The sequence below is a fragment of the Leptonychotes weddellii genome, chromosome 13, assembly GCF_054177405.1.
Source record: "Leptonychotes weddellii isolate Sample4059 chromosome 13, ASM5417740v2, whole genome shotgun sequence".
In the NCBI taxonomy this organism is placed as follows: domain Eukaryota; kingdom Metazoa; phylum Chordata; class Mammalia; order Carnivora; family Phocidae; genus Leptonychotes; species Leptonychotes weddellii.
Window position 1 is genome coordinate 56,403,979 of NC_138381.1, and position 18,690 is coordinate 56,422,668.

The 18,690-nt window shown below is 57.8% G+C and overlaps 2 protein-coding genes across 3 annotated transcripts; both read right to left on the reverse strand.

Annotated features, from left to right (window-relative positions):
• Positions 1-657: 657 nt before the first annotated feature.
• On the reverse strand, positions 658-10,561 carry ESS2 (ess-2 spliceosome associated protein). Of its 2 annotated transcripts, XM_031040930.2 has the most exons (10): positions 10,393-10,560; positions 9,226-9,394; positions 9,034-9,135; positions 6,396-6,565; positions 6,166-6,283; positions 5,756-5,889; positions 4,827-4,929; positions 3,753-3,862; positions 1,641-1,756; positions 658-1,172 (listed from the first exon to the last, which is right to left on the reverse strand). In XM_031040930.2, exons 1-10 carry the CDS (start codon positions 10,525-10,527, stop codon positions 893-895), a joined length of 1,437 nt encoding a protein of 478 aa, XP_030896790.1. In that variant the 5' UTR covers positions 10,528-10,560; the 3' UTR covers positions 658-892. The 2 variants fall into 2 exon arrangements, with proteins under 2 accessions (XP_030896790.1, XP_030896791.1); XM_031040931.2 differs by lacking the exon at positions 6,396-6,565 and having other exon boundaries at positions 6,166-6,249; positions 10,393-10,561.
• Positions 10,562-13,914: 3,353 nt separating this feature from the next.
• GSC2 (goosecoid homeobox 2) lies at positions 13,915-15,384 on the reverse strand. The gene is made up of 3 exons (XM_081802553.1): positions 15,129-15,384; positions 14,767-15,026; positions 13,915-14,182 (listed from the first exon to the last, which is right to left on the reverse strand). Exons 1-3 carry the CDS (start codon positions 15,382-15,384, stop codon positions 14,078-14,080), a joined length of 621 nt encoding a protein of 206 aa, XP_081658679.1. The 3' UTR covers positions 13,915-14,077.
• Between the last annotated feature and the right edge of the window lie 3,306 nt (positions 15,385-18,690).

Below are 18,690 nucleotides of genomic sequence, written 5' to 3' on the forward strand. Positions count from 1 at the left end.
TCAAGGTCATGGGCAAGTGTGGCCTGTGGTGTACGTGACACTCTCCGGTCTGCATAGAGCCTGGCCCCATTGCTTTTTGACACTGTGGCCCAGGTTACTGTTACCCACGACTCCTGCTGGTGACTCAGCTGAGTATGGAAGGTGGTGCCTGGAGCACTGGGAGAGGGAAAGGCAGGAAGTGAGACAGTTCCGCCCCACCTGAGCTGGAGACCAGGTGCTTGGAGAAGGTGATTCTGAGGCCACTTTGAAGGTGCCACACGTGATGTGTTGTCTGACACATAGGACCCACACAACCCTGTCACCAGCAAACCACGTGGGCTAGGCCCAGCTGGTGAGGCTCTGGGCCTGGACCCAGAGCGCCAGGGGAACCTGAGGGGCACAACTTCCAAGGGCTCTCTCCTTCCATCAGGGGGACAGAACTTGGGGGGCAGGGCCCAATGTGCTGTGAGCTCAGTGCAGAAGGCAGGTTCCAAGCCCCAGGGGGGCCACAGAAAGCAATGCAGGGAGTGGCAGGAAAGCCCAGAGACCCTGAACTTCCAAGTTCACCTCACCCAGAAGCTTCCTCCCAGGGAGGCCTGCAGTCCTGAGACCTTGATGTGGGCACGAGGGCAGCCTGAGGGCCGTGCGGCGTGGGCCGGAGAGACGGTCCTGCCAGACTGTGCTTACGTGCTCTTTAATCACAACTAGATAGAAACAGGCAGGGGTTATATAGAAAACAGTATCAACAAGGCCCTGGGATATACCCTGAGGGCCGTGGGGGCAAGTCTCGTGCCAGCGGGCCTCTTTTCGGTGGCTCCTGGGACAGTCACCATTTCTGGCCCGGGCCTGGGTCCCCAGAAGGCCGGAGTCCTCTGCCGAGTGGAGCTTCCGTAGGCCTGGCCCGGGCCTGACCCTAGAAGAAGTCTGAGGCTTTGCGCCGGGCAGGGAGCTGCAGCAGGTTGTCCGTGATGGAGGCTGGGTCCTGGCTGAGGGGGGTGCGTGCCGCAGAGCCAGGAGCCGGTGTGCTCGTGGGGGTCTGAGGCCCACCAGCTGGGGTCTTGAGGTGGGTCGAGCGTGCTGGAGATGGGGTGTAGCTGGCCCGCAGGGCCCGGTCTGTGTACTTGCTGGCCGTCCTGCTCACAAGGCGCTGCAGGGCTGGGGACATGGCTGGGCTCAGGCCTTTGGGGGTGAGGCTGGGGTGGAAGGGGGTGGGTGAAAGAGGCACCATTAGGCCCAACCAGGCACTGCCAGCAGTGGGGCTTCCCACGGCCCCACAAAGATAACATGGGAGATGCGTGGTCATTATGGGCTGAGGACACCCGATGGCCTGGCACACAGCTGTGGAGCCAAACTTAAGGTCAAGTGGTGGTGCTGCCCTTGGATGTGGAGCTGGGATGGACCCCAACTCTCTCCAAGGAGAACAATACACCTGTTTCCACAGGGCTGACAGGAGCTTACAGCGGGACAAGGGGCCCAAAGGTGCCTCTTAGGGATGTGCTAAGGAGATGGTTGAAGAAGGAAAAGACGGAGAGGGGCCCTGCATCCTGGTTCATACAGGCCACGTCCGGACCAGAGGAGCTGCCACAGGACCCACCACAGAACCCCCAGGCCAAATGGGAACAGGGAGAGACCCCCACCTGTGCGGGTCAGGCACTCCTCACCTGGCCAGGTTCTCCGTCACTCTCCTTAAGGCCTCTTGCTTCTTGGCTCGGTTCTTGGCGGCGGCCTCGTTGGCCATCTTCAGCCCCAGCCGTTCCCTGCGGCCAGGCTCCAGGATCTACAAGGCAGCAGGTGTGTGGGTGGCTTGCCACCGAGCCAGCCAGTCCCTTGCTGCTGCGGCACCTGCCTCTTTCCCGTGGCTCCCCGTGATCCTCACAACCCACTGCCGCCTCCCTAAAAGCCCCCAAAAGCCCCTGACCGGCTCACCTGAACTGCCCACCCGCCAAGGGCCTGGGCCTCCCACCTGTCATCACAGTTCCCTGCAAGCCAGCACTGCCGACTTATGAACCTCCGACAGTCTTCTAGGGAAGAAGGGGGTCTTGTTTGAATCTGCTTCCCTCTGATGACTGGAGTAAACCGTTTGCTGACTTTAACCTCCATCGACCTTCTGTATTTCTTTCCAAAACTTCCTGAAATGGGTCCTTGTCCTATTTTTCTATCCAAGTGCTCGTCTGTTTCCTTCCAGCTTCCCCCCAGTTACGTTAAGCTCTGCCATGCAAACGCCTTCTCAATTACTTGCTTTCAGTGTTATTTACGACGGGCTTTTCTGCTGTACTTAAGTCCACCGCTTCGTATGGTATCATCCACCCCCTGCTTCCTTTGTGACCGGCTCTCTTCGCTTTATCCCTTCCTACCTTAATGCCAGGTTAAGCGGTGACTGTGATTTTCTTTTCATTGTTTACACTTTGTTTTCTATACTTAACCCTTCCCCTTGAGGAACTCGTTCTGCAACATGTATCAGGCACTTTATATCCAAATACTCTACTGCTCAGCACAATTTGAACTGTCGTCTCTCACGTACCCTGAATTCAGATTTGGACTGAGGTTTTGTTCAGAAGCTCTTCCCTGCTGCCTGGTAGGCCCCAGGACCGGGGCAGACTTCTGGCAACCCCGTACCTGCGGCATGCCCAGACGCCTGCCGGCACTCCTCTCTCCGGTTTTTCTTGGTTATCCTCGTGTCCCAGACAAATTTAAGAACCAAGGTGCCAAAATCATCTGCACACGTTGTGTGGACATGCGTTTCCTCCCAGAACGAGAGTGGTACTGTACCGGGGAGGCCCCATGGTGTGGCCCACACCCTCCGATTTTCCTTAGGCGAGCCTGCAGCACTAGCCTTTGGTTTCTTCACAAAAGCTAAGGTATTGTTAGATGTTCTAAATTTCTGCTGCTACAGTGAGTGAGATCTCTTTTTCTGTTGCATTTCAAACTATACGCTGCAAGCGTTTAGAGGGATTGGTTCAAGACAACCTCGAACCTAGCTCCCCATGCAACAGACCTACATTAATTCCAGGTTCCATGCCCGACTCCTTGGGGTTTCAAGCAGATGATGTTACCCCATGCCCTTTGCTCTCTGCAACAACACTGACCTCTACCTCCTACAATTTCCTAGCACTCCAAGTTGGGAGTGCTGGCCCAGCACCCTGAGAACAGGACTGCATGCTCTCAGCTTCCAGCGACTTCTCTTCCTTCCTGTTCCAAACTACGCCAGTCACTCAGTTTCCCCAATAAACCACGCAGACCACAGTGCCTTGCCTTCTCAAAGCCTCTCTGGGGTCATCCTAGACTACCCCATCTCCACAAACCACCTGGCAGCCAGCTTCCCTGCCCTACCTGCTCCAGGTCTCACGACCCACCCTCTGACAACTTCTATAAAACTGCTGCCTCTCGATGCATGCTCTCCTGTAACCAGAGGCCTCCCTCTGCAAGCACACAATCCTTCTGAAGACACAAACCACAAACCACAGCCCACGGAACACTGGGGCTCCAGGGCCCTTCCCGGCCCACCAGCCTGCAGGCTCAGAGGGCCATGGCTTTGGTGCCCTGGCCCCACGCCCAAGTTCCTCCCTCCCCCCCAACACCTGTCCTCAGTGCCCTGGTCTTCTTCAGAAGTGCAGTGATGCGCGGGTGTGCAGCCTGGAGCACGGCTTAACCCCTCAGGTGGTTCTGTTTTGACCAGCGGCAGCTAGACCATCCTCTGTGCATCGAGCTACAAGTGCTCCGAAGGCCATGTGTCTACTCAGGGTCCCATGTGAGCTCCCCTCACCATGACCCACCTTGAAGGCTGGCCCTGGCGTCCTGTCCACGTAGGGGGTTTCAGATCCTTCAACTCTCAAGGGAGTGTTTTCAACTTCCCCCCAGGTCATCAGCGGCGACTCGTTCACACCTGCAGATGGAGAGCTCAGTCACCTTAGGCCAGGGGATGCAGGTGAGGGCACTGCCAGGTCCTCCCTCCTATGACAGCCAGCTCCCACCATGCATGTCCCAGCTAACAAACACGAAGGCTGGCAGCTGGCCCACTCTCCTTCCCTGGGACTCTGGAACCCCAGCTCCTCTGTCCTCTGAGAAGACAATACTAAGGCTACTTTAGGCCCAAAGCAGGCCTGGGCCCTGACAGCTGTGGGGCTTAGCCCGGGAAGGGGGCTCCCCAGAGAAGCTGGGCTGGCTCAGCTAGGCTCCCGTCCTAGCACATGGCCACCAGGGCCTCCTGGAGGTTGCTATGGCACCCCACCCCAAAGGAGGGGACACCCAGGGGGCTTTTAGAGCACCCAAACCTCCCAGGACCCTGGGTAAACCTGTAGTGCCTCCATATACCCTGGCCTGTGTCACAGGAACCAGTAGCCCAACACAGAGGCCAGTGCTCGGGGTGGAGGGTGCGGGGGGAAGGACACCACATGCACCGCTGCACCGTGAGATTGTCCCCAAGACTCATAAACCTCCTGTGTGAGGGCATGCAGGGCTGGAGCCCAGAGCCTCTTCCCTATGCCCCTATGCCCAGCCTCCCCCTGCCTGGCCTCCCCCTGTGCCCTTCAGCATGCTCACCATAGCCCATCTGTCCAGCAGAGCCCCAACACCCCTGGTTCCCAGCAAAGCCAGTCTGTGCTGCCAAGCTCAGGGCAAGGCGAGAAGACTGCCCAACTCAATGGGCTGGGCCCCATGCATCTCAGGTCAGCCCTACCTGAGAGTCCAGCCCCGCCACAGCCCCATTCAGCCCTGACATTGCACAGGTGGGACACGGGGTCCCCGAGTCCCACGAGGCATGTGGCAGACACGGCGAAGTGTCAACAGTGCCCAGAGCCACCTGAGCAGTCCCATCAGGGGGCCCGCCTGCCAGCAGGTTCACGTCTCACCAGGGGCAGGAGAGGGGGTTGCAACAAATCCAAATCCGCCCACTCGTGGGGAATCCTGGGGGATCAGCTCCTTGCCGTCAGGGCCTACCTTGCCCTGTTTGTGCTAGAACAAACAAGAGAGACTGGTGTCAGGGGGGCCCAAGCCACCTACCCCCCAGCTAGCTGATGGGCAAATGCACAGGAACATGCTGGCAAACCTTCCCCTCCCTGGCAAATCCAGACCCAGAGCTTGGGGGCTGGAGAAAGAAAGGAAGGACCCCGGCCCCTGCAAAGACCTTGAGGACCTGTCAGAGCAGGCATCAGAGCAAGGGAAGCTCCCCCTCCTTCCATGCAGGGCAGGACCGGGGTCCTTGGCCTCAGTCCACACCCCACACAAACTGCTTTCAGCAGCTACTGACTTAGGCCCTGACAGGAAGCCACACTGACCACTGGCACATGTGCTCTGACCTCTTTCCCGCAAGGCACTTGCAGAAGCCACCGGAATAGTCTCCCCACCTCCTGCCTCTCCCACTTTAACCCCATGACCACTGGAGTTGCCACTGCACCGTGACTCCCCAGCTCAGACATCCCTGCTGTCTGCCCTACCAAGCCTCACCCTACCCCAGCCTACCCACCCCATCTACCCCTGCCCTGCTCGGCGAATGGGTGTGGGTCTGGCCAGCCTGGGCTGGCTCCCAGCAGCCTCTCTTCTCTCATGTCCCTGTCCGCCAGGAAGCTGGCACTGAACTGACCCACAGAACGTCTCTGGCCAAGACAGTGCCCCAGTGGAAGCCCATACAGGTCAAGAAAAGACTCAGGACCCTGCCGCCCAGGAGCCCCAAATACTCACATGATGCTAGGCTCCGCCAAACCCAAGAACGTACTAATTTAAGAAAGGAAAGCAAGATCAGAGGGGTGGTGGCTGCCCACAGCCAGCCGCGGCCACTCACCTGGGCATTGAGGGCGGCAGCCTGCTGCAGCTGGGACCTGCTCAGGGCCTGGCTGAAGGGATCCCTGAGGAAGCGAGTATTCTTATGCACCACCTGCCTCGGCTTCTTAAACAACTGCTCTTCATCAGGGACACCTGGCGGATCGAGGAGAGATGGCAGCGGTGTCAGAGGGTGGGGAGGCCCCACCACCGCCCCATGCTCAAGGCTTGAGGGAGAGGCCAAGTCATCCCCCGGTGAACAGAAGCATGAAGCCAGGCAAAGCAGGGGGCAGCCTCACTCCCTCACTGACAGAGGCAGAGCAGGACCCCTCGGAGGCCTGGTATGCCAGGGAGCACAGATATACACACCCTGAAGGCCAGATCCAAACACCCGGCCCCACCCCATGCTGCCCACCAGCCCCGCCCGCTCACCCTCTGGGTAGTACATGAGGGAATTTTTCGCTTTGTACTTCCAGGTCTCCACGCCGGCCTGGCTGCTCTCGATGGCTTGGTGCTCTGCCGACGGAAGTGCAAGATTATCTTTCTGCCTCTGCATCACAGGGGGAAAGTGAGGGTCAGAGAGGTCCCCAGGCACTGTGCCCCTGGCCCCAGGACTCCCTCACCCTGACAGAGGATGCCCGTGCTGCTGCACCCAAGGACACCTTCTCAAACTCCTCCTCGGCCTGGTAGAGCCACGTGTGGCGTGCCCGGCTCTTCTCCTTGGCCACCTCCATGATCTCCTGGAAGGAGGCGTTGTCCTCACTTGTGTACCGGCTCAGGAAAACATCCAGGCTGGGCAGGGGCACCTTCTCTTCCTCCTCGCCAACCTCTCCTGCTCAGGGGCAGAGGTGGAGTGACACGGAACCACAAACAGCATGAACACTTTGTGGTCACTCAGTCCCAGGAACCGTGCTACTCCATAAGCAGGGTTGGAACCCCCACCCTGGTTGTGCATCTGTGGGTGAGAGCCCACACTGCCAGACAACTCCCCACCTGGGGGCAGAATCACCCCCCCCCCCACCCCACTGCCCAGGGAGCACTCAGGAGCTCTCCTCAGCTGCTGGATGTCAAGTGAAATGTGTGTCTGACTCAGGAAGAGGGGCATCCAGAGGTGAGAGAAAAGGCAGATGGTCCTAGTAAGCCTTGCCCTGCCAAAACTGGGCCGGTCCTGTAGGACCTTTCGCCGATGCCCCAAGCTCTCCCTCCATACCTGGGCTTTCCTTCCCTGCCTGCTCCTCCCTTCCTGGCGCCTGTGCCACAGGGGGAGGCTGTCACCTAAGCCTCCCAACCTGCTAGCAGGCTCCGAGGGCAGGGACCCCGGAGGATCCAGTGCTCCAGATGGGGCCACACAGGCACTGGGTCACAACGCCAGCTGTCGCCCCACCACCATAGAAGGGTGTACCCCCGGGGCGCCTGGGTGGCTCAGTCGTTAAGCATCTGCCTTCGGCTCAGGTCATGATCCCAGGGTCCTGGGATCGAGCCCCGCATCGGGCTCCCTGCTCGGCAGGAAGCCTGCTTCTCCCTCTCCCACTCCCCCTGCTTGTGTTCCCTCTCTGGCTGTCTCTCTCTGTCAAATAAATAAATAAAATCTTTAAAAAAAAAAAAAAAAGAAGGGGGTACCCCCGCTGAAGGGGTGCCATTGCACTGTGCACAGTGGGGCCCCCTTCAGCGGGGCCACCAGAAGGATAGCCTTGTCTTCCATTCCACTGACAGTCTTGACCGCCTACGACCTGCTAGACTGCACAAAGCACAGTGGCTAATCAAGACCCAGAGTCAGAAAGATTAAGGACTCAAACCCCGTTCTGATGGTACCTACCACTGAGATTACTGAAACGATTCCTAGATTTACCAACAAGGCATATTTAAAAAAAAAAATCTGAGGGGCGCCTGGGTGGCTCAGTCAGTTAAGCATCTGACTCTTGATTTTGGCCCAGGTCGTGATCTCAAGGTCGTGAGATCGAGCCCTGTGTCGGGCTTTGCGCTCCGCACAGAGTCCACTTGAGATTCTCTCGCTCCCTCTGCCCCTCCCCCCACTTGCACACGCGCTTGCTCTCTCAAATAAAGTAAAATTTTGATACATAAATAAATAACAAGAATCTGTAAACTGCTTGTGATTCATCTGCCACATTACACTGGAGCTGCGATCAAGCTCCCCTGATCAAGCTCCAAAGACACATCACGATGGACTACAGTAATGCCACAATGAGCTGCATTTTGAAGCAGAAAATATCTCGTCTGTGTGAGCACACAGGGCATCTGTGTTAGCATGCCATAGACTAGGACCCAGGAGAGAACAACAAGCATCTTGTCTGTTTGAGCACTGATGTTCTACTGATGAGATCGACCGCTGATCGTGAGAAAGTCCCACTGCACGTAGTACACTTATGTCCAACAGGGCTCAAAATGCTCTTTCCTAGAAAGATTCCCTCATAAAGCTGGACCATGTCATGACACCCCAATCCATGTGTGGAAGAAGACAACCTGTTTGTTTGTTCTACTCCCACAACATGCCATGTGCTGTCCTAGGTGCAGAATATATACACAGAAGCAAGAGAGAGAAGCTCTCGTGGTGAGGAGAGGCAAAAAATAGAGAAATGTCTTTTGGGGCGCCTGGGTGGCTCCGTTGGTTAAGCGACTGCCTTCGGCTCAGGTCATGATCCTGGGGTCCTGGGATCGAGTCCTACATCGGGCTTCCCTTGCTCTGTGGGAAGCCTGCTTCTCCCTCTCCCTCTGCCTGCCACTCTCCCTGTTTGTGCTCTCTCTCTCTGTCAAATAAATAAATAAAATCTTTAAAAAAAACCCCAAAAAACGCCTTTTTAAGTGCCAGGTCCTACAGCGAGAAAACAAAGCCAGGCAGGAAGGCATGCTGGGGGTGGTGAGAAGGGGTCAGAAAAGGGTTTCCTGAATGGTAACATCTGAGCAGAGGTCTGAGGGGAGAGAAGGTGTGAGCCGTGCAGCTATCCAGGGGAAGTGACTAACTCACTAAACAAGTGCAGAAGCCCCGAGGCATTCTAAGATGACATCGGGAAAGGGGCCCTCCGAGGCCCATGAAGCTCACTGGGCAGGGGCTGGCACACAGTGAGCAGGCCGGTGAGAGAGGCAGCGAGATTCCCATTCCAGAGGAGGGCCAGAGGCTCAGAGAACTGCCCCATGCCTGCCTCCCAGACCGGTGCTCTTTGACCCCATGGGCTGCCATTCAGGCAAACAGAGCCCTCAGGGACAAGATGTGATCTGCCTCTGGGCCAGCCCCTCAGGGCCACACAGGATGAGACTCGCAGGCAAACCCAGCCGCTCACTCACCATCACCCTCCTCCAGGCCTCGGCCCCGGCCCCGGGGCTTGTTGCCCACCACTCCGGTGCCTGTGTGCACATCAGGGGTTTCAAATGTGGCTGGAGTCACATCTAGAAGGAGGAAGGGGGTGGGGATTAGAGTCAGCCTAAGGCATCAGTTCAGCAGGAGTTCCCCTCTCGGTCCACCACTGTCGCTCTTACAGGGTGGTGGGGGCTCTCGGGACATCTTGCCCAGGGCAGAGCCAAACTTGATGGCGATCTGACGCATCCGTTCCAGGTCTCCATTCTCCTCAGCCTCCAGATACTCCTTCTGAGCCTGCAGCTTCTCCACATCAGGAAAGAAGTCCCTCTGGATGACTGTCTGGAGGCCCTATCAGAAGTCAGAATAAAAGACAGAGTTCACATCTGCCTCTGCTCTCAGTCTACCAATGTACATGCTAAGATCCTTGCCGATGCCCCCAACCTCTGTCCAACCCAATGATCCCGAGTTTAGCTGCACTTTCTAATGAGGATGAGCACCCCCTGAGATCTTGCTTCAACATCTAACATTACTAAACGCTCATCTGGTTTCCATGAAACTTTTCTTTTTCCCCCCACTAACTGGTCCCTCTCATCTCCTTTGCTGGCTCCATCTCCACACCAGCTGGACCAAGGTGGGTGTTGCCCCTTCATGCCATCCAAGGCCTCCTATTTCCAATCGGAACCCTTTACCTGGATGACTTCAGCCTGTCACCCCCACCAGCAGCACTGGCTGAGATTCCCAAGTCTGTACCTCCAGCCAGACCTTGCTCCTAAGCTGCACATCTGTGCACCCAGCTATCCCCTAATGCCAGCTGCCTCTCTATCCGAGGCCTCCCAAACTTTACCAGTCCAAAACCAAACTGATTTTCTTCAATCTCCCTGCCAGCTCCTCTTCCTGCATGTCTGTTGTAGTATTAAAACCTACTTGAAGGATCCTCTGACGCGCACTAACTCAATGATGCTGACACAATCATAGACTGTTTCCAAGACCTCCAGCCTCTGCATTTGCTGTTACAACTCTCTAGAAAGTCCTCTTTGCCACCATCCTCCCACACGCCTCTTCACGCTTTAATACCTTGTTTCCCTGACGCGCCCCACCCCCCGACATACAAACAAAGCCGCCCCCTCTCTCCCCTAACAGCACTGTTGCTGCCTCCCCCATCAAGGACACCTCTCTCTGCACAGTATTTGTTTGGCTCCCCGACCGTCCACAACCCAAGAGCACGCACTCGGGTTGCTCCACCTCCGCGAGGGTACGAGTCTGCCACGACCCGAGAGGAGAGACCCGAGAAGAGCGCAAGGCGGGGAAGGGACCCAGAATTCGCTAGCGTCGCATCGAGGTCTTACCTCGATGTACTCTTCTTCGTCCAGGACCCGTTGCTTGCTCGTCGCAGCCCGGGCCTCCCCTGCCGCGCGCTTCCTCCGGGGCCCGGACGCGGCAGGAAGCGACAGGACCCGGGACGATGCTCCGGGCGTCTCCATCGCTATCCCAGGACCGCTCGGGCGACGCAGGTACGTAACAGCGTCGGGAGTCGGTGGGGGCGGGACTGTGCCAAATGCGCAGGCGCTTGCAACAGTCCACCAATGGGAGAGCTGTGCGTTTCGAGGCCCGCCCGCGCCCCCTTATGGGAGTTGTAGTCTTCGCTCCGCCCTGCTCTGGTCCTGTGAGTCTGGGCTACTGGCACCAGGGGGCGTCGTGGTGGGAGAGACTAAGGGGCGTGTCGGTCACGCTAATCGTGAAAATTTTTAGAACTGCGAAATTGAAAGGCCTTGGGATTCCAGTTTCTCGCAAATTATTGCGTGTGCTTCTGTATTATTAACAAAAACGCATTTTGGCTATATACGCGGTTTCAATGTTTTTATTCAAACTTTTCTACAAGAAAAGAACCCTAAGACAATTTCTTCTTGATAGTTACCTAACAAAAGAAAAAAAATACGCGGTCCAATGAAGAAATGTCTGGTTAAAAATTATTCGGTCCCTTTCGACGACTGTGAGGCCGGAAAGATTCCGGCCGGGCCGAGGACGTCGGATCTCCCTCCCTGTCCTCCTCCTCCTCGACCTTTCCGGGAAGCCCCTCAATAAAATGGTTTGATTAAAAAAAATTTTTTTGGTCCCTGAACACCACAGGGGGTTTCCCAGAAGAGGGTCACTCTCATTGAAATGGACCAGAAAATTGTCCAACCATTTTTCAGGAATGATAATTTCTTCCCTAAAGGAGGTTGTGAATTATGTCAAACAAATTCTGCCCCAGAACAATTCAGTATAATAGGCAGTCATTCCTTCATTCAGTGGGGAACTCCATGATGATGGTTCCTGCCCTGTGGAGCTGACAGTCAAATGGGGAAGACAGACGCTAGTCAGATCATCCCACAAACAAGCATAAACCTGCAGTGAACAAGTGCAAAGAAAGAGTTTGTACTAGGGGTCAGTCAGGGGAAGTTTCCCCCGGGGTCAGGAAGTGCTTGCAGACCCAGAGAATGGACATTGATCAGGTGGAGGGAAAGAGCAGGTGCAAAGGTCTCGCAGCAGGAGGGAGAAGACCTTTGGATATACAGAGTTCAAGGAGCGGTGAGGTTGAAGACGCCAGAGGGGCAGGGGCCAGCTGTGTTTGGGCTCATGGGTCACAGTGAGGAGTTTTATCTTTCGGAACAACGGGAAGCCCTTAGAGCACTGTAGGCAGGGAAGAGGCAGGTTCACACTTGCACCCTGCCTTTTATGGGGAAGGAATTACAGAGGAACCAGAGTGGCTGCAGGTGGACAAGACTGGAGGCAGCTGCAGTGGTCAAGGTGAGGGATGACAGCATTTTCATCAGGTTGCTACAGTTGAACCTGGGCAGAAGATAGCTTCTGGGATTGTTTTTGGAGGCAAAATTGATTTGCTATATGTGAACTAACTTTAATTTAAATAAAACAAAAAAAAATTTGATTTGCTGCTGGCCTGGGTATGGTGGGTGGGGGAGGGGAGGTGGGGGTAATTGCCAGTCCTCTGGCTCATGCACCTGGTTTGTACAGGGGAAGAGTTGCTGCCGACGAGGTGATTTTGAGATACTGTGGGCTTCCAGGTGGAGTAGTCAAGGGGACAGTTGGACATAAATATCTAGCTCAGGAAGAGGTCCAGGCTGGAGATGTAAATGTGGCAGAGAGATAGGAATTGGGGCCTGAAGGTGGAAGTGATCAAGCAAGGAGAGAATGGAGAGGAGAGGAGCATGCCTGGGGCCCGGCCTGCAGGACAGCTATGTTAATGGGCAGCTTGTAGGGGGTGAGCCTGCCAAGGAGCAGCTAGAGAGAAAGGAGAGAAAGGAGGACAGTATGACCACTGGTCCCTTGAGGGTGGAGCTCTGATCATGGCTGCCCAATACAATGACAAAGAGCCACCCGGCAGCTAGGGTCCCAGAGCCCAGTGAGATGAAGGCATCTGGCCTGCAGGGAAGCTCTGCGCGCAGACTGTGCGGTATCCAAGGATAAGGCCAGGAGTCAGGGCAAAAAGCCTTTTTTTTTTTTAAGATTTCATTTATTCATTTATTTATTTGACAGAGAGAGAGAGCACAAGCAGGGGGAGTGGCAGGCAGAGGGGGAAGCAGGCTCCCCGCTGAGCAAGGAGCTGAGCAAGGAGCCGGACGTGGGGCTCGATCCCAGGACCCTGGGATCATGACCTGAGCCGAAGGCAGACGCTTAACCTACCGAGCCACCCAGGCGCCCCCGGGCAAAGAGCTTTGCGACAACCAGAGTGTGCATCCTGAGGGGTGGAGGGGGGTGTTGCTGTCCTGGAGGCACCCCGCGGTGTGAGAGCAGCGCCGCAGGGACATGTGCCTGCTCTGTGTTATCTGATCTAGCCAGTCTTGGAGTCCTGGGGGCGGTAGCCTTGCCTTCTGCGCCTTTACTGAATGGACTGTGTCTCCTTTCAGATACCCCCGGCCCATCTCCTCCAAGACCCATAAGGAGGCAGAACATGGTCCCCAAGCCAGATGATGGTGTCAGATGCCTTGAGTCCACCATACAGGCCTACTGGGGGAATCAAAGCCTTGTTTTCACACCATCCTTCACCCTGGGGCCAGGATGATGGAGAGGAAAACAGACATCTTCCAAGGCAGTGGCGGGGCGGGGTGGGGGGGGGGGCAGGGTGCATCCTCCCCAGTCAAACTTCCTCTTGTCCCAACACGATGGCAGAGAGGGAGGCAGACACACAGCATGGAATCCCCCCACCCATGAGCAGTACCTCCAGGCAAGTGCAGACCCCCAGGGTGCTAGGCCATGATCCGTGGGGTAGTCTGCTGTGCTGGGGAACACAGGGACTGAGGACTCACTGGGCTGTGCTCCCCAAAGCAAGATGGCCCCCACTCCCTGGGTGGGGGAGTGGGGGCCATGGCGGACTTGGAACTCTGGACTGCTTTTGTGCTGTTTGCAGTTGCTTGTTTATTTCCCAGGATCCAGACAAGGCTCACAGAATTAAGGAGCGGGGCAGTGGCTTCTGGAGATGACCTCACCCAACGTTCTTATCCTATAGCTCTGGACGCCAAGGCCCAGTGCAGGGCACGCAAGCTGACAAGCCCAGGATGCAGAGAAATCTCCTGGGGCCCGGGGAAGGGAACTATGTGCCTGCTGAGGAGAGGAGGGGCGCCAGCATACCGGGGAGGGAGAAGATTCTGGGCCCCCCTGACAAGGGGTGGTTCCTGTCCTGGAGTTGGTGGGGAATTGAGGAAGCTGACCTGCTCTGTGCCCTGCTCCCAGCCCCACCAGCCCCCAGGGAATCTTCCCGACCCTTAGTCACTGGAGAAGCGAGCACATGGAGATGCTCAGTGTTTCCTCCTTTCACGGGGCAGGTGACGGGTTGGGGGAGATGGGGTTGGGGAGGTAACACACACTCCAGCGGTCGGCTCCCGCCTTGACCACTAGCTCCAGGATGCAGGAAGCCCTGCAGACAGACGGGAAGAGGCTGGTGTCCCCTCTCAGCTCGATTTCGGGTAAATCTGTCCTCTCTCTGAGTCGGCCCCCAAAGACGCGGCCAAGTCCAGGAGTAAGCGACCAGAGCCATCAGCAGCTCTCCTTTGGGGCCTTCTTGGCTCCGGGGAGGAGCCTCGAGGTCGCTGACGTGCGCTTCTGGTGTCGCCACTTGGCCCGGCGGTTCTTGAACCAGACCTGAGGAGCAGGAAGCACCGCTCAGGCCCTGCCCCAGGCCCCGCGTACCCCCCCGCCACCCCATAGGTGGACCAGGCGGGGTGCTTCCCGATGGGGATGTGGGCAGACGAGGGCTGCGGGGCCGGCACGCGGCAGCGGCACCCACCAGCTCTTAACCGCTGCAGGTAGGCGCTGCGGCTCGGGCCGCGGGGACGAGAGCCCCCTTCCCACCCGGACCAGCCATCTCTCTGCACGCCTTCCCACCCCCCACCTCCGCCCGGCGGTGCCCCGGACGCCCCTTCTGCAGCTTCCTGCCCTTTCCAAGCTTCCCAAATTCTGGCACATGAACGCGCGCCTCATTAGTCAGGGAAAATAAAAAAGTTTAAACCAAAGGACAACTAGCCTTACCTCCCTTCCAGTTCCAGGGACACTTTCCCCGCACGTGCCTGTCCCCGCCCGCCCCCCGGAACCGGCCCTGCGCCCCACAGCGGTCCCCGGGCCCCTGGCGCCTCCTCCCATCGCGCCAGGGCCGTCTTTTCAAGAAAAGAAGGAGGAAGGAAGCCAGCCTGCTCGGCCCCTCGGCGGTCCCGCGGGCGGGCACCCACCTCCACGCGCTCCTCGCGCAGGCGGATGCGGCCGGCCAGGCGCTCGCGCGTGCCCACGTCGGGGTACTGGTTCTGCACGAAGAGCGCCTCCAGCGCCTGCAGCTGCTCCTCGCTGAAGATGGTGCGGTGGCGCCGCGTGCGCCGCTGCGGGCCGGGGCCGGGGCCGCCCGCGCCCGGCAGCGCCCCCGAACCTCCGCTGGCCGCGGCCAAGGGCAAGGGCGCCGCGGGGCCCAGCCTCAGCGGCCACGGCAGCCGCGCGCCTGCGGGGCGAGGGCGCGGTGAGGCGCGGGGCGGGGGCCGAGCTCCGCCCCGACCGCGCCGCGCCCGCAGGACCCCCGCGCCCGCGCCCCGCTCCCACTCACCCAGCCCGGCGGCCGGCTCCGGGGGTCCCCGGGGCGCCGCGCGGGGCCCGCAGCAGCAGCAGCAGGCGCAGGGCGCGGCCTCGGGCGCCCCGGGCTCCCCGGGCTCCGCGGGGCTCTGGCGGCCGGCGGGCTGCGGCGCGCGGGCGGCCCGCGCCGGGGGGCTCCGCTCGGGCAGGCTGGCGAGGATGTGCTCGATGGAGAAGGGGCAGGGCCGCCCGGGGCCCCTGCGGCTCGCCGCGCCCCCCGCCGCCGCCATGCCCGCCCGGCCCCTCCGCCGCCGCCGCCGCGGGAATATATACGTCGGGGGGAGCGCGCTGTAATCCCCGGGCCGAGCGCCGAGTCCACGCGGGCTAATCCCGCTGCGCCGGCCAGAGGCGCGCTAATCCCCAACTGCGGCGGCGGGAAATCCTGCTCCGCATCGGCGTGCGGGGGGCTCCGCCGGGCCGCGGGGAGGGGGCCGGTAGGAAGCCCTCCGCCCCGCGTTGCTCTTCCTGTCCCCGAAGGGCTGGCAGAACTCACGGGCAGGGAGATGCCACCGGGAGGGCGCGGAGGGCCGCCTCCCCCTGACCACCGGGCCTGGAGGTCCTCACCCTACTTTTGGGGCAGTGGCCGGAGGCCACCCCGACCTTGCAGCCCCCTGGTTGCCCTGGCGCCTCCCGGCCCAGCCCCTGGGTACCTCCTCCTGTAGCCACCGCAACCAGGGCTGGCTCCTCGTCACCTTGGGGCCCTACAGAGGTGAATGGGCAAGTCTGGAGAAAGCCACCCAAACTGCCCATCTCTTGGCCCCCAAACTGCTGGGCTCCGACCTCAAATGGGACCCAACTCCATTGGCAACCCCACGATCGCACCGCTCTTTGGCCACAAACCTCCCACCCGTTTCAGAGCCGGGATCTCAGCCTCCTGGAGGAAATGGCAGGAGCAGGAAACTTTCTCTGCTCATCACCAAACCTGAAACCCCATTGTCTCATGATCCCAAGTCTCTATCTTCTCTACTGGGTCAGGAGAGCCTTCCAGCCTTCCAAGGCCCCACCCCAGAGCTCTGGAGCGACCCCTCCTCCTGCTTCCTATATGTCCCAGAATCCCCTCCAAAAAAACGTGAAACACTCTTGCTGTACCCTCACCACAGCCATGCTTCTCAAGAGCTGACTTGTGTAGGCTCTCCACCTCCTTATTCTTCAGGCCAGTCCGACTGTCTACACTCTCCCCACCCAGGTCCCACTGCCCAACATTGCTGATGACCTGTACTTTACCAAATTTGTGAAGACTGTTCATTCTTAAGCAAGTAGCACTGAACAGCCAGTCAGACACTTCAGTTTAAGACCCTCTTCTCTGGACCTCTGAAAAAGATATCCTTGGCTCACAGGAAAGAGCAACAGACTGTCTGGCTTATATCCCAGCCGTCACTTTCTGGCCGTGGGACCTTCCATAGGTTCCCTCAGCCCCTTGTGCCTTGGTTTCCCAATCTGTAACATAATAATAGCAACCTAACTCAAGAGGACTCAACCGGTTACTATACATGAGGCGTTAGAACTGGGCTGGGCATGTGGGAGCTCCATGCATGGCAGGTGCCATTGAAAGGCAGCACACTCACATTCCTCCCCTTCTCCTCCCACCTCACACACTCTTGTTCAGACCCCTTTGCTGACTCCACTCTGGTATCAGTGAGGAGAATTTGGACTTCAGGTGACAGAACCTCCCAACTCAACCCCTGTCGCAAAAGTCTTAATAAAAGTGCCCGGGACTTAATCTGAATGCTTAGTGAAGGAACCATTACTTCTGTGAGTGGCTCTGCCGCTCCCAGCCTGCCTCATGGTTGCAAGATGGCTGCCACAGCCCCATACCTCCATCTCTTCCCATGTGTCCCTTTGGATGACTGTGGAAACCTCTTCCAGCACAGAACCTCATAGAACCGCATGCTCGCCATTAGATCAGAGAGGCACATGGGGATTGACTGCCAATCAAAGTGGGAGTTCTGCCAGGATAGGGGCAAAAGAGTTGGTGGTCAGGAAGATTGTGCCCTCCTCACCCCAGCCATGGCAGGTTCTTCATCCGTCCCCATTCCCACCCTGGGTCAGTGACCTCCTGCAGCCTTGAAGCTTCAGACACCTTTATTGTGACAATGACTCCCAAATGGATACCTCTGGTCTGACCTCTCCCTCTGTTCCAGGCTGGTATCTCCCAAGTGCCTGCTCCACGTCTCCATTTGGATCACCTATAAACATCTCCCAGCCACCACGCCCCGGCTGGATTTAAGATCCTCTCAAAATCTGTTCTTGCTTGGTATTCCCCACCTTGATAAATGGGTCACCTACCTGCCTATCCGCCTGGGTAAATGCACCATCTCTTTACCTGTCTACCTCTGCATACGCCCATCTCTTCACCAGTCCACCATGGGGAAGAGTGGCCCACTCTGGAGTTTTCCAAACATGTCAGGGAATTCCCTGACCCTTCTCCCTTGAAGAGGTGGCATCTAATTCCTTTTGCCTTAGAACATGAGGGCTGGCCTAATGACTGACTTCTAACCTCTAGAATGGAGCAGAAGTGACACTGATTTATTTATTCATTTATTTATTTAAGAGAGAAGCGTGAGCAGGGGAGGGGAGGGGCAGAGGGAGAGGGAGAGAGAGAATCTCAAGCAGACTCCCGGCAGCTGAGCGCAGAGCCTGATGCTGGGCTCAGTCTCATGACCCTGAGATCATGACCTGAGCCCACATCAAGAGTTGGACGCCCAACCAAATGAGCCGCCCCGGCGCCCCAAGTGACACTGATTTTTGAAGCCAACTCAGACAGCTAGGTGATACAGCTCCTCTCTCTCTTACTCATCTTGGGATGCTTGCTCTTCGAGCCGGCCACCAGGCTGCGAGGAGCCACCAGCAGCCCCAGGAAGAGGCACGTGCAGAGGTGTTCCAGCCAGCAGCTTCAGCTGAAGGGCCAGCCAACAGGCAGCACGGAGCATCATGAGTGAGTGAGGAAGCCTTCGGGTGGCTTCTGTCCCAGCTGTCATCAACGGCAACCACACGAGAGAGCAAACTGGCAACTGTGAGAGGTAACAATAGAGGTGATTTGTTTGAGGTGGTTTGTTACGTGGCTCTAGATACCCACATGGGGTCAGGTACCGCAAGGGGATGCTGCTGGTACAAGCCCTAAGTCACGTGGCTTTGGCTTTGGGACTGGACAGCGAGCGGGAGCTGGAAGGACCCTGCAGACTGCCAGCGGGGGCTTAGAGGGAAGTGAGAAAAGTCTTATTAGAAGATGGAAGAAAGGAGACCCTTGGTGTGGCTTTGCAAGAAGCTTAGCTACATTGTCACCAGTAGCAGGACCCGAAATAAGATGCTTCCCCTGTGAGTAAGATGATCCAGCTGAGGAGATGCCCTGTGGGGCCGTTGAAGGAGCTGCCTGGCTTCTTTCAGCCTCCTACAGTGAAGAGAGGGGAAAGACTGACCTGAAAGAAGGAGATGTTCATGCACAGAAACCAGCGGACGAAGTTAACAAACAGACACCTGCTGTACGAACAAGCAGTTCCGGTCCTGGGAGCTGCCCTAGACAAATGAAAACTTCTATG

Excerpts from the sequence above, each read along its gene's own strand:
- ESS2 (XM_031040930.2), bottom strand. The coding sequence starts at position 10,527 with ATGGAGACGCCCGGAGCATCGTCCCGGGTCCTGTCGCTTCCTGCCGCG. Across the intron at positions 9,395-10,392 it reads ACGAAGAAGAGTACATCGAG|GGCCTCCAGACAGTCATCCA; the intron begins GTAAGACCTCGA and ends GACTTCTGATAG. Across the intron at positions 6,566-9,033 it reads AGGCCTGGAGGAGGGTGATG|GAGAGGTTGGCGAGGAGGAA; the intron begins GTGAGTGAGCGG and ends GCCCCTGAGCAG.
- GSC2 (XM_081802553.1), bottom strand. The coding sequence starts at position 15,384 with ATGGCGGCGGCGGGGGGCGCGGCGAGCCGCAGGGGCCCCGGGCGGCCC. Across the intron at positions 15,027-15,128 it reads GGAGCCGGCCGCCGGGCTGG|GCGCGCGGCTGCCGTGGCCG; the intron begins GTGAGTGGGAGC and ends CTCGCCCCGCAG. Across the intron at positions 14,183-14,766 it reads TGCGCGAGGAGCGCGTGGAG|GTCTGGTTCAAGAACCGCCG; the intron begins GTGGGTGCCCGC and ends CCTGCTCCTCAG.